Source organism: Hemibagrus wyckioides, linkage group LG15, assembly GCF_019097595.1.
Source record: "Hemibagrus wyckioides isolate EC202008001 linkage group LG15, SWU_Hwy_1.0, whole genome shotgun sequence".
Lineage (NCBI taxonomy): Eukaryota > Metazoa > Chordata > Actinopteri > Siluriformes > Bagridae > Hemibagrus > Hemibagrus wyckioides.
This window is the reverse complement of record NC_080724.1, coordinates 15,513,148-15,525,928: the sequence shown is the minus strand read 5'-3', so window position 1 is coordinate 15,525,928 and position 12,781 is coordinate 15,513,148. Positions and strand designations below refer to the sequence as shown.

The following is a 12,781-nucleotide window of genomic DNA, read 5'->3' as shown; positions in this document are numbered from 1 at the left end:
GTAAATTCCAGTTTTAATGTGCTTTTTTAAAGGTGTTTTTTCATAGATAGATAGATAGATAGATAGATAGATAGATAGATAGATAGATAGATAGATAGATAGATAGATAGATAGATAGATAGATAGAATCAATTGATTTTTTTTGACTGTTTAAGATTTAAACTCATCGTTAGTTCTTAAACTGTTATTAGATTGGACAACCATTTAGCCATCTCATAACTTCTTACTATTTCTACTCATACTATTACTTACTTTTCATAAATTCAACCTTAGTCAATTTGTTTCTACTGACCTTTTCTGTCTATGTAAATGAAAAATTTTAAAGTAACCCCTTAGACAGCCAAGCATAAGACCCCAAGCATACAACAGAAGAAAAAACCTTGATTATAGGGATTATATACTTGGGCACCATAAATTTGGATGAAGGTGGGGTATGTCAGAACTTCTCCCTAGGATGGATGTTGTCTGAAGTGGGCCCTCTTCTGGAACAAAATTCTTTCTTTAAGAATATGCGTTAGACATTGCCAAAGGAGGCCAAGAGAAGGCAACAAATATCTAATGGAACCTAATAACAATAGCAGCGGTGGTTCAAGTGGTTAAGGCTTTGGGTTTTTGATCAGAGCATCAGGGTTCAAGTTCCAGCACCACCAAGCTCCACTGTTGGGTAATTGAGCAAGGCCCTTAACCCTCCCTGCTCCAGAGGTGCTGTATCATTGCTACCCCTCCACACTGACCCTAACTTCCTCAGCTGGGATATATGAAGAAAAGAATTTCACTGTGCTGTAATGTATTTGAGGCAATAATAAAGGCTTTGTGTCCTCAGTTCTCAAAAAATCGTTATAATAAAAGGTTCATAATAAATATTAATATGAACGAAAAAACACAGGTAATAGTAATAGTGTTGAAGCAATCATATGAACATCTAAAGGATGGAACATGATAAACTGTAGCAGTATAAGGAACTACATAGAATATGGAAGGAATATCAGGGATGTCCTTGGGGCACTTAAGGCGTTATAAACTGGAGGAATGGCTCCAACTTATTTTAGGAATGACATCAGTCGCAGTACCACAGAGGATCAGGATCACAGGAAGACCAAACAATGTACCACATTACACAGTGCAGCCATGTGAATTCATGCAGAATGGTTCAGGAATAAAAAGCACTATTTTGATTTATATGGCTGCGACAAATATACTAAACATACTGAAGTAATGTTCATATCTGTACTGTGGTGTTCTGTGGAACTTATTTTACAACTGAAGTGGTCCCGTGCTAGAAGAGGTTTGAGAACCCCTGGTACTAGGGAGTTACTTTTGGTTCCTATAAATAATCGTACTACTGCTGCGAATTCAAGCACAGGCGTCTCGCAGCCCATTGGCTAGCAGCTAGTAATTTACATGCGTGTAAGTGAGATCGACCAATTAGATATCAGTGGGCGGGGCTTAATGGTTTGACTAAGTAAAAAAGGCTTGAGTATGCATGTGCGCGTGCGCCACAGCCAGCGCTCTGTAGAATGGCGGCGGCTGCTGGCGGTGCACACGGCGGTACCACAGCAAAGCCACACAAAGAACATCCGCGAAAAAGTAAAGATTCACGCCGGAGACAAGCGGCCCTGCTGTTTTTGAATAACATCTCTCTAGACGGACGGCCTGTCTACGCTCTCGATAATGGCCTCAGAGAAACTTGGAACCAAACCGTGGAAGTCGGACCACCGGCGGTTTCTCTCCCGGTGTCGACGGCAAGCAGCTGCGGGAATTTCAGCCAGCTGTCACCGTTCAGTGGAACTGCTTTACCGAGGACTAGCACCTGTCCCCCGGGTCCTCTCCCCATGACAGCGGTAGCAGCTTTCAGTCTAGGGGGAAACAGCAGTGAGGTGTCCTTGGAGAGCGGAAGAATGGACCCTTTGTCATCTGTAGCATTACCCGTTTCTACGACCTCCGGAGCTCAAAACCCGCATCCGATTATCGCTAAATCTCCGGCCGTGGTGTCAGGTGCTAACTCCGGACCACCGGATCTCCGTCAGCGGTGAGTGTTTGCTTCATCACGGCGGGCAAGTCGGTAACAGAAACGGCACGTTTCTAACGTCACACGTTTCAACACACACACACACACACACACACACACACACAGAGGTGTTTAACAGAAACATTGTGCTTTAGATTAGTCACACCTATGAGTAAGTGTGAGTACATCATCTAAAAGTATCTATCTATCTATCTATCTATCTATCTAATAGTGACAAGCAAAGAAAACTTTCTTCCTGTGATTTTATAAAAATGTAGATCTAAGAGTGAAAAATCTCAACTTCCGGGATTATACGAGTTTCATTTTCAATTTAGAGAAACAAAACGTTCATTTAGGAGAGATAGTTCATACTGTATATACTGCTAACAGACTTGGAATGCTGCCATTATTACTGTATATTAATATAATAACTATTTTATTTTAATTTTCCATTTATTATTATTATTATTATTATTATTATTGTATCAGTGTATAAGTAATTTGTTTTATACTCAGGTGTTATCTGGAAGGTCAGTCATTGGCCACAATTTTTACTTCTATGGAAGAAAACTGTTGGAATAAATTAATGGTACCAGATAAAATTTCCCTTGATTGTATTTTTTTTTAGTTAAGTTTTCTGTTAATTTGGAATGTACAGATACAGTAATTATTGTAAGTATCAGCCCAGTGCTACCCTGTTAAACTAGAAGGGGGGGGGGATTCAAGCTACAAAGGTTTTAGCTTGACATCATTTGTTGATTTTGATCTAACTGTACTAACATGAAGTCATTTTGCTAATGGAGATTACAAAGGACTTTTGTGCTGGAATAAGGACGTCTGTTAAATTCCACGAATGAAAATGTAAATATACACCAATTATGCCATGAATGTGAAGTTAAGTTTCAACACACATCTCGGACATGAACGCACTCGTGACTTAAAGCACACCCCATCATGCCACTGGTGTTTTGCATAAGTTAGCAGGAACATTCCTCTGTGTCAGCTCAGACTCAGTACAAGCATTAGAGCGTTATCAGATATTGATTTTCTGCTCTTGATTTTCTGCTCTGATATGTATGTCTTAAAAAAATAGAAAAGTGGGATTGGGATCCAGTGATATTTAGTTAGAAGATTGACTAAATCAGTGAAGCCGTTTGATTTGTGCTGACACCAGAGTCACCTTATCAGCTCTGAAATTATAGGACATGAGTCATTCTGAGGTTTGACAGTAGTTTAAAGGGAACCAATAAATCAGGCCACTTTAAGTTTCAGCCTAACTTCCTGCTTTCAGCTGAGAGTTCTCCTAAATTGTTTTTCTTCTATGCTTTATTCAAGATGAGGCAATCGAGTCTTTATGTAAGGGTCTTGTATAATACATCACAAGCATCTTCAGTTTAAGATCTTGGTTCAGGGGGTTCATCATCTTATTTTGGTGATATAAGTCTACAAATTTGTCAATACAAGCTGTGTTCGTTAACCTTTTAAAGGAGTCACATGATCCATGACAGGAAATGATCAATGGAGTTTGTGCTGCCCTTAGGTAATAACAAGTCCAGCAGGTATTTTCTGACAGTTTGAGTGTGTTTGTAATCATACATATGACGATGTTTCAGTTTAACAAATTTTCCATGACAATGTAGGTGGTAGATTTTTAAATGCTTTAGAAAAATAATACAAGCTTTTTTAATAATAGTAATTGTTAAGAACCTAGATGACAAGTGAAAGTTATCTGCATCCTTTCTTACATCTATCATTGAATTTAAAGGTTAAATGCCAGCCATGAACTTTTCTTATGATAATGATTGTAATTTATTAGTATGTTTATTAATTGAGTTATCTTTGCCGTTTTGTTGCAGGACACGTAATCAGTCAGGGTCTCCTGGGCCCGTCGTGTATAAGAAGGTGCACTTCATCAAGAACATGCGGCAATATGACACTCGAGGCAGTAGGTGAGTCAGAGTGTGTGAGAAAGCACAGAAGACTATATTAGGAATGAGCAAATCTGTATTCGCATTTAATTTTTTTCAACAAAATCCCATTCGGCTAGATTCAGGAAATTTGCACTTGATTAGATAAGGTGTTTTGCAGTGTGTGAACTCATTTGCTGTTTAATGCTCTTGTACTTTGTGTGCCTGAGAAAAGTGCAGTCAATGCTGCCCACAACATTTAAATCCTATTATGTATGACGAACAGTTCTTAGATCACTACAAACCCTGTATTTATCTGTCTCATACCAACCCACACTAGTTCACAATCAGCATTTTCCACTTCTTTTCTTTTTTGTCTTCTCCTTCTTACTTTCGCTATCTTTCTGCTGGCTTTTCTCTAATTCTTGTCCATCAAACCTTTTTCACTGATTCACAAATCTGTTTTTTTTTTTTTAACAACCTTTTCTAAAAATGCAAAAATTATATGCATATTACACAAGATAGTCTCACAGCTTTGACTGTCCTCCATCTCTCCAGCCAAACAGCATTGCCTAATGTGTCGTTCATCTTCACCCAGCTCACTCTGTCACAAACTGCTGACATGCTGCTTTACATTTTGCATTTTCAAACCTCTTAGCAACAAACAAGCACTTTTGCTAACTACGTAGTCTGTGCCTGGAAATTGTAATTTGTTGGACGATTTCTGACATTTAAGTAAGGAATAAAACATGCTGGGTATGCTGTTACATATGAAAATAATAATTAACAACAGGCTGCTGTGATGAAGGCCAGGATGTTATTTTTTTAATTTCTCTTAAGCCTTAGTAATTTGATAACAATTCAGTTGTCAATGTAATAATGAAACATCATAATATATATTATCACTTTACACTGACATTTATTGTTGTGGAACATCCACAGATCTAGTTAGTTCCTGTTCCATTATTGCAGTCCTCCTTTTACCAGCTTCCCTGTTGTTCTCTACTGAAGTCAATAAGAAAATGTGTCCGGTTCTAAAGAAACCAGAAAGTCCTCAGTCCTAAATACAGAACATTGCCACTCAAGGCTTTTATAAATGTTAAATGACAGTGTCTTTATAAAAAAAAATGATTCAGTTATTACACATTTTGTGTTTAATAGCAACACATTTTAAAAATCTGTGTTTTATTCACATCAGATTATAGTGCCAGTTCCTGTGAATAAGCATTTCCTCTAGAAACCAAAAAAATGTATTTGACTTCTGACCAATCAGATTTAAGAATTAAATATGGTATTGTACAATTTTAGGCCTATAATTATATAATTTAAAAACAATGGTTTGTGATATTGCCACGTAATATATTCAGGAATTCAACAGCACTGTGGTGCAAATAGAGGTATCATCAAACAAGTTTTATTTCAATTAAAATAATTTTTTTAAGCAAGCAGCTTTTATAGATATCCAGATTTAGATGCCCCCTAATGAGCATGCCAGAGCTGATTGTGGCAAGCATAAACGGACCCGAGAGAATATGAGGAAGAAACTTGGGGAAAGTAGACTCAAAAAGGGAACTCCTCTTCTTTTGGGAAACACTGGATAGTGCGATTTTGTGTCCTTACTCATCCAGCTGTATACTAAAGAGTCACTGCTGGAATGTTTTTTGATAGATGCATAGATGGATGGATGGATAGATAGATGGATACTTAAGTCCCATCCCCTCTCACTTCTAAGGGTTTTTGAAATTTTCGATGTTTGGCTAAGCCTGCAGGTTGAGCCAGACTTTTTAAAATGGCATTGCGGCATGGCTTATTGATATACAGTGACTGGTTTCCCCACTTAAGGCAGCAGGTGAGTCAGCAAGTGTTAGAGAGTGGGCAGTAGGGCAGAATTGACCAAAAAAGGACTGCATGAGTCCCTACTTAACTGCAAATGAGTTTTCTTTTTCACAATGAGTAGGCACACACGTACAATACTAACGATTAGTACTATATAGGGGTGAATGAATCATAGATTTATACACCTAACAGGCAGGCAACTGCCCAAGTCTCATGTTCTTGTTTTTTATCTAATTCTACACAATTAGATGAGCTAACTTTCAGTGAAGTCCATTAATAAAGTCTGGACTGCTTTTTTAACGATTCACCTTACTAATGAAAAGTGGACAGAACGTAGGACATCCCACCAGGAAAGAACTGAAATCAAATGTTGTACCACAGTGCCACTGAACTCTTTATTGTGATTGGTCAGATCAGTATATCTTTGACAGTAGTGCTGGCAGCAAGGCCGACAGGTTCACACTCGAATAAACTCATTCTAATATATTAAACTTAGGTTTTTACCTTGCTCAGTATGTAATATTTTTTACTATTTAATATATGTTTAAAGTTTTCTAGTTAATTGTGTTCATTTGTTCATTAATCATAGTCATTTGTTCATTCGTTTGTTCATTTATTTAATTTTAGTTATTTTAGTTGCCATTAACTTGATCTGATATGTTACTGTTAACTGTTACTGGACATTTATGTAGCACGTATACACATAATCCATATAAATGGATTAAAAAGATGTGCAGGTGCTGATATAGTGAAATTTTTTTGGAAGGAGTCTCCAGTGTCAGTGCTTTCTAGCATTCAGAGTTTTCTTCATGGGAAAGTCTTCAGAATAGAGGGCTGTGAGATTTCTGGTTTCTTGATAACATGAGAAGTTGGATGTTCTATGACAATAATTGTAGCTATAAATGGATGAAAGGTTTTACTTTCATTAATAATAATAATAATAATAATTTAGTTTTAATAATTAAAAAATTGTGGTGGAAAATTGATTGGGGACAAGAGAATAAATGCTTGCTGTTATAGGATAATAATCACTCCATCAATGATTATTTTCCACAACATGCCCCATTGTGTGTGATTTTTTATTTATTTATTTTTTACACAGAAATAATCTATCAATCTTGTCGTAAAGTGTTTGTTAGTAATTTGCCCATCCATGGTACAAGTTGTAATAAAATAGGTGCAGTGACCAGATTATAGTGTATTTATTTTAATTAGCGAAAATTTTGCTAGTCCTCACTTCACCTTAAAGACACAATGTTGAGTGTCTTTGTTTTTGGCCGAGTTTGGGTTGGCTCACTCTGTATTTGAACGACTCTTTCAATGATCATGTATAACCTGGACCTGCCTTCAAAAACCGACACACGAACACATCACTCAATAGCAGTATGTTGCGTTTAATTCTAGATTGAATTGTAGATTTAGTTACATTGAGATTTGGGTCAGCTGATGCTGCATTAAAGCACCGGCACTGATGGTGTGTTCTGTGTGTATTTGCTGTGTGTGTATCCTACAGGATTGTTGTGATCTGTGCCAAACGATCTCTGTGTGCTGCTTTCTCTGTACTGCCCTATGGGGAGAGCTTTCACATCAGGTACTAAACTGCACACAGCCACAGAACACTTTTTCTTCTTTTTTTTATTACAGGGTTTGACAAATCAGTTATCCCACAGGCTAGGTTTACTTCCCAAAATAAACCATTTTAAGGGTTTTTCTTTTTAATGGAACATACCACATAATGAGATATTTCATAAAGCTATCTCCAGCTGGGTATTGCAGATATTGATCCTGACATCTAGGACTTTTCTGGATTCTATTACATCCCCAGTGTGATTAGACAGTGCAGGTATAAAATGATCCCTTGAAGCATTTAGTTATATTATGCACTATTGTCCGTGTGAAGCTCCTTCTCCAAAGCTTTTTTTTTTTTTGTCGTTCAGAATTAGTTTCATGTATTTGTCCATCTTTCATACATTCTCCATTTTCATCATTTACATACATACATATATATACATACATGCATATAATAATGCCTTCCAAGCAAGTTGTCAGCATGAGACAAGCCCCAGCAGTGAATTTTATTTCAGATGAACAACACAGTTTCTTTATTTAGTAACTCTCACTGTGTCTGCACTGGACTGAGCACTACTATGCAATATGGTGATGATTATGAGTACAGATGACTAACTAGATATCCATCGAATGTAGTGAAGAGGCCCAGAGACAGAGGAACCCATCCGGCGGAGCAGCTGATACAGTTCCTGTATTGGAGGGTGTGGAACTGGGGGCTTTAGGGAAGGTAAGAAGGATATTTTATTTATGATCATGGTATTTTATAAAGCAAACCATGATCATATTTATATAGATCATCTTGCCTGCATGTTTTGGCAGTAAGTTTTTCATACAGCTTGCTGCTTCCCATGGATCCTGACTGTACTGTTATTAAATAATTTTGTGACCATATTTTCAAAACATTTTTATAGACCTGCTTTTATCATACCAGACATTAGTGTTTGTGTTATTGATTTAATAAAACTGGCTTTATATATAATTATGGCTTGGGTCAATATCAGTGGTACAGGTTCGATCATAGCATAGTGCAAAGGTAAAGTGGTAACAGGTTTGAGTCTACAGGCGATTAAAGATGTCAATATTTGCACCAAAGAACAGTTTTAATGTACCTTTCATGGATAATGTCACATTTTTGTGCTGCTCATTTTATTTGATTTGCTGTTAAAAACACAAAGTATTTAGCTCAATCTAGCGTAAAGCACGATTCATTAGGATTTGACTAATTCAACAAATATTCCTTAATTAAAGGTAAATATTTGTAACACTGATGTAGCATCTTTCTCAAAGCGAAGGTTTTGTTACAGTTGAAGCAGACAGCTTTACAAAACGTTTAACATGTTAGACTAACGTAACCCAGGATGTACAGGTGCAGGTGACTGCAGGTCATTTTAGAAGTCCAAGTGCTGACATTCAACAGTTCTGAAGTGTTCACAGATGGCTTCTTGTGTGTTTGCGTGTTTGTTGCAGACAGTATCTTATGCCCGGTTCCTACTTCCTACCAATGCCCTGGTCAGGCAGAAAAGCAACGTCCCACTGGATACCACCACGGTACAGACACCAGCGTCCCGTAACTGGATAAACAACCAGAAGAACTTCTGTCATCAACGTTTGTGCAGCAACGTCGGACAAGAAGCTGGTGTGTTACTAATACACCGAAACAATATAGCAACCACCCTCACAGTTGTTATATGCAAAAATATGTCAAATGAAGCTCATCATGTCTGTCACTTCAGCAGGTGTGGACGAGTTGTCAGATTATGACCCTAATCTACTAAGTGATCCTCAGTGGCCATGTGGGAAACACAAGAGGGTCTTAATCTTTGGCTCTTATGTGGTGAGCATTTTGATTTTGAGGCACTCATGTCTTTTAAGGCAATGTACCTAATTATAAGCATGTATAATTAATAAGTACAGAGGGCACAGTAATTTCTTATGCTTTTAGCAATTTAGTATGTACTCTTGTGACTTCATCAACGGGTCATATGATGAGGAAAGTGCTACAAGGCTTAGCTAGAGGCACACATTATAAACCCCACAGTGCAGTGGCTTATAGTCAGTAAAATGATCTCTGTACACACTGTAAACCAGATTATCTATTGACAGTAACTGCTTGCATTTTACCCATGAAGTCTATCTGATTCAAATCTTAAACAAACATGTGTGTGTCTCTTTCAGACAACTGTTATTGAATATGTAAAACCATCTGACCTGAAGAAGGACATGAATGAAACGTTCAAGGAAAAATTTCCCCATATTAAGCTGACATTGAGCAAGATTAGAAGGTAAGCTGCAGAGATAACTGGTTTAAATGTACCTACACATATAGAGAAGATTTTTCCATCACTTCAGAATTACTGGCACCTTCTAATAGAAAGGATAATGTACAATAGAGTATACCTGCTTACTGAGCTTATCATTCATTCATCTTTAGTATGCACCGTATCCTAGTCAAATGTTGTCTGAACCTATCCAGGTGTCCATCACAGGACAACCCAAACACATTCTCACATATTCACATCTGGGGCAATTTCAAGTTATCAGTTCACCTACAAGCAAGTGTTTTGGGAAGTGGGAGGAAAGCAGCCAGTAACCCTGTGAGGAAGGCCATCATACTTTCTATAATAATAATAAGCATTTCTTTAAATAAAAGATAATAATAAAGTGGATCAAATAAAATAATAATAATAAAGTGAATGTTGGAGTGCCGATTCTGTTGGAATTGACCGAATTAATCAACTAGTAAAAGCTGGATAAAAAAAAGTTTCACTTAAACCTTTTTCTTTGTTTTGAAGCTATTAATGTAACTCTTCTAATACCTCCATGACTTGTGGTTGACTGTTTCCTGACACTCAGCTTGAAAAGAGACATGCGTGCAGTGAGCGAGGAGTGTGGTCTACAGCCAGTTACTATAGCGATGGCCTATGTGTACTTTGAGAAGTTGGTTCTGCAGGGTCGACTGAACAAGCCCAACAGAAAACTGGTATCTGCGGTGTGTGTGCTGCTGGCAGCCAAGATCAGCAGTGACCTCAAGAAACTGGAGGTCAAACAGCTGATAGATGTAAGTGGCATTTGTCCAGATACAAATGTTTATGGCAGGTTGAATACTGGCTCTTTCTCCTTGAATATTAATCCTTGTCATTTTGATCCGCTCTTATTTCATTGTAAACAAGTCGCACCTGCATTTACACCTTCCTCTGTTTATTTACATGGCCCTTATTTACAGGATCCTGCAACGTGAACAGTTAATTACGTTCACACCCACTACTGTAATTACAGTCTGTTAGGCTAATTGAATAGAACATAATTTAAGCAATATTTATGACTGTGAACATACAGATAGAGTGACAGCGGGCTGTAAAAGCTGTCAAGTCCTTGTTTGGAAAGATTTGCTTGAGTTCATTAACATTAGTTGTTAGAAATGTGGACTTGTATATATTTATTATGTATAATAAAATACCTAATATATATTACATCTATCTATCTATCTATCTATCTATCTATCTATCTATCTATCTATCTATCTATCTATCTATCTATCTCTATCTATCTATCTATATATATATATATATATATATAGAAACACATGTCTTTCAAATATGTATATCACATATATTTATAGTAATTAGTTAATTTGCTCCTTCTTTGTCTCTGTCCTGGTGAGCAGAAGCTAGAGGAGCGTTTTCGAATAAGTCGTCGGGAGCTCATTCCCCTGGAGTTCCCCGTCCTGGTTGCACTGGAAATGGCTCTCTACCTCCCGGACAGTAAGGTCATGCCACACTATCGCAGGCTGGTGCAGCAGGTGTAGAACCGGAGAAAGACCCTTCAGCTTCTGAACCCTAAACAAATGCAGTTAAACACAGGACTCTACTGACCTTAATATATTCACTCATGTGACTGTATTAAATTTCAGTCTTCCATGTAGTACAACCCTCATGTTTGGTGTGCTGGTTAGTTCTGGAGGTGGAAATTTATTTAACTTTATATACCCCCCCCCCAGTGTTTTTACTTATGACTTTTTTTTTAATGTGATTTTCTTTTTATTTTTAAACCATATTTATCAATACAGCTGTATATTTATAGATTCTGTCAATATCATACGTTTGGAGACTGACTGTATTTTCCTAACTTAAGGTAGTTAGTGTATGTGGAGTGTGTATTTTGTCAAGCATATTCTGAAAATGACTCTATGTTAGAGGTGACATTTTCCAGGCACGTTATTTGTGCCATCCTCATCAGATGTTCCATGTGTTCCCTGGTTATATGGTTTTGTCTCTTTTTTTTCTTTCTTTTTTTTTCCCCCTTATGTAGATGAAATGTTGCGTGAGCAGTGTATGTGATTTTGATGTTGAAACGTTCTGTAGCTTTAGATACAAGAGTGCCAATTAAATCAGACCAGCTTGTAATTAAGAGTTATTAATGCTAATTATTCTATTGCACAAAGGAAATTTGCATAGTTTTTAAAAACGGTACAAATTGCATGAAGAAAAGCTTCACTGTGGACGTAGCTGTGCTCTGTGTGTGTATATAATCACCATAGGGGTTTGGTGGTTAGTCCAAACACTGTATGGCAAAAGATAAATCACTGTTTATGAACTGTGGTATGTTGAGTAACGTAAAACCATCAGTGATCCGTTTGTGTTGTACTGTGACATACTGCATTTGGTGCAATGTGTGAGTGTACTGTATGCTGTACATAGTCTCACTTATTTTTATTTGGAACGACGACAGTTGTTGTAGCCTAGTCCACAGTAGTTGAGGCTGCAACACTGAATAATATGCCATAATTTATTTTCCTTTGAACTTACACAAGTTCAGTTGTATTTTAAGGTACGGACATTTGTCAAGAATTGACTGTGATAGATGTTGTCTTACACTTTTTCTCTCAGGGAGGGTTTCTTGCTATTGTGAACACTCTTTGCGAACCTGTCTTAAACCTTTGTGAATTTTTGCGTCTAGTGCGTTTTGTTTTTTTTTAACAAGAGAACTTTAAACTCTTGTTATGAATCATTTAGAAACAGCTATTTATTTTTTAACCTAAATATTTTTATTGCAGCATGAAGTGCCTTGTTTGTTACACTGATCACTTTGCTGCCATGCCATTTAAATAGTCTTCTGCACATCAACATTTGACTCCACAATAGTTTGTCACCAGCTTTGGAAATAGTAAAACACCTCAGACAGTCTAACCTTTTGTTGGATGTCACGTGGTCTGATACTGTATGACACTGTGAGATGTTGCACGAAGAGAATAACTCTGAGCACATGTCTGTATTTTTTGTGTATTTTGCCAAAAAGACATTTTTAAATGGGAAATGAAGTGGTAGTTTAGTTTCTGTATGATGCCAAAATGTTTTGTGCTGTATGGATGTAATGTTTATAAATATATATATTTTATCTGTTCAACTTGTTTGGGCAAGTTATTAAATATGCTGAATTATCAGCTATTACTCTTGTCTTTTCT

The 12,781-nt window shown here is 37.1% G+C and overlaps 1 protein-coding gene across 4 annotated transcripts; it reads left to right on the top strand.

The window, feature by feature from the left end:
* The first annotated feature begins 1,501 nt into the window (after positions 1 to 1,501).
* cables2a (Cdk5 and Abl enzyme substrate 2a) lies at positions 1,502 to 12,685 on the top strand. 4 transcript variants are annotated; one of them, XM_058409797.1, is made up of 9 exons: positions 1,502 to 2,029; positions 3,865 to 3,957; positions 7,265 to 7,342; positions 7,957 to 8,047; positions 8,788 to 8,956; positions 9,057 to 9,154; positions 9,496 to 9,602; positions 10,174 to 10,378; positions 10,985 to 12,685. In XM_058409797.1, exons 1-9 carry the CDS (start codon positions 1,518 to 1,520, stop codon positions 11,123 to 11,125), a joined length of 1,494 nt encoding a protein of 497 aa, XP_058265780.1. In that variant the 5' UTR covers positions 1,502 to 1,517; the 3' UTR covers positions 11,126 to 12,685. The 4 variants fall into 4 exon arrangements, with proteins under 4 accessions (XP_058265780.1, XP_058265779.1, XP_058265782.1 ...); XM_058409796.1 differs by having other exon boundaries at positions 9,054 to 9,154; XM_058409799.1 differs by lacking the exon at positions 7,265 to 7,342 and having other exon boundaries at positions 9,054 to 9,154.
* The last annotated feature ends 96 nt before the right edge of the window (positions 12,686 to 12,781 follow it).

What these genes read in the sequence shown, in the direction of transcription:
- cables2a (XM_058409796.1), top strand. Translation starts at nt 1,518, where the DNA reads ATGGCGGCGGCTGCTGGCGGTGCACACGGCGGTACCACAGCAAAGCCA. An exon ending in TATGACACTCGAGGCAGTAG is followed by an intron (nt 3,958 to 7,264) that starts GTGAGTCAGAGT and finishes TGTATCCTACAG; the next exon opens with GATTGTTGTGATCTGTGCCA. An exon ending in AACTGGGGGCTTTAGGGAAG is followed by an intron (nt 8,048 to 8,787) that starts GTAAGAAGGATA and finishes TGTTTGTTGCAG; the next exon opens with ACAGTATCTTATGCCCGGTT.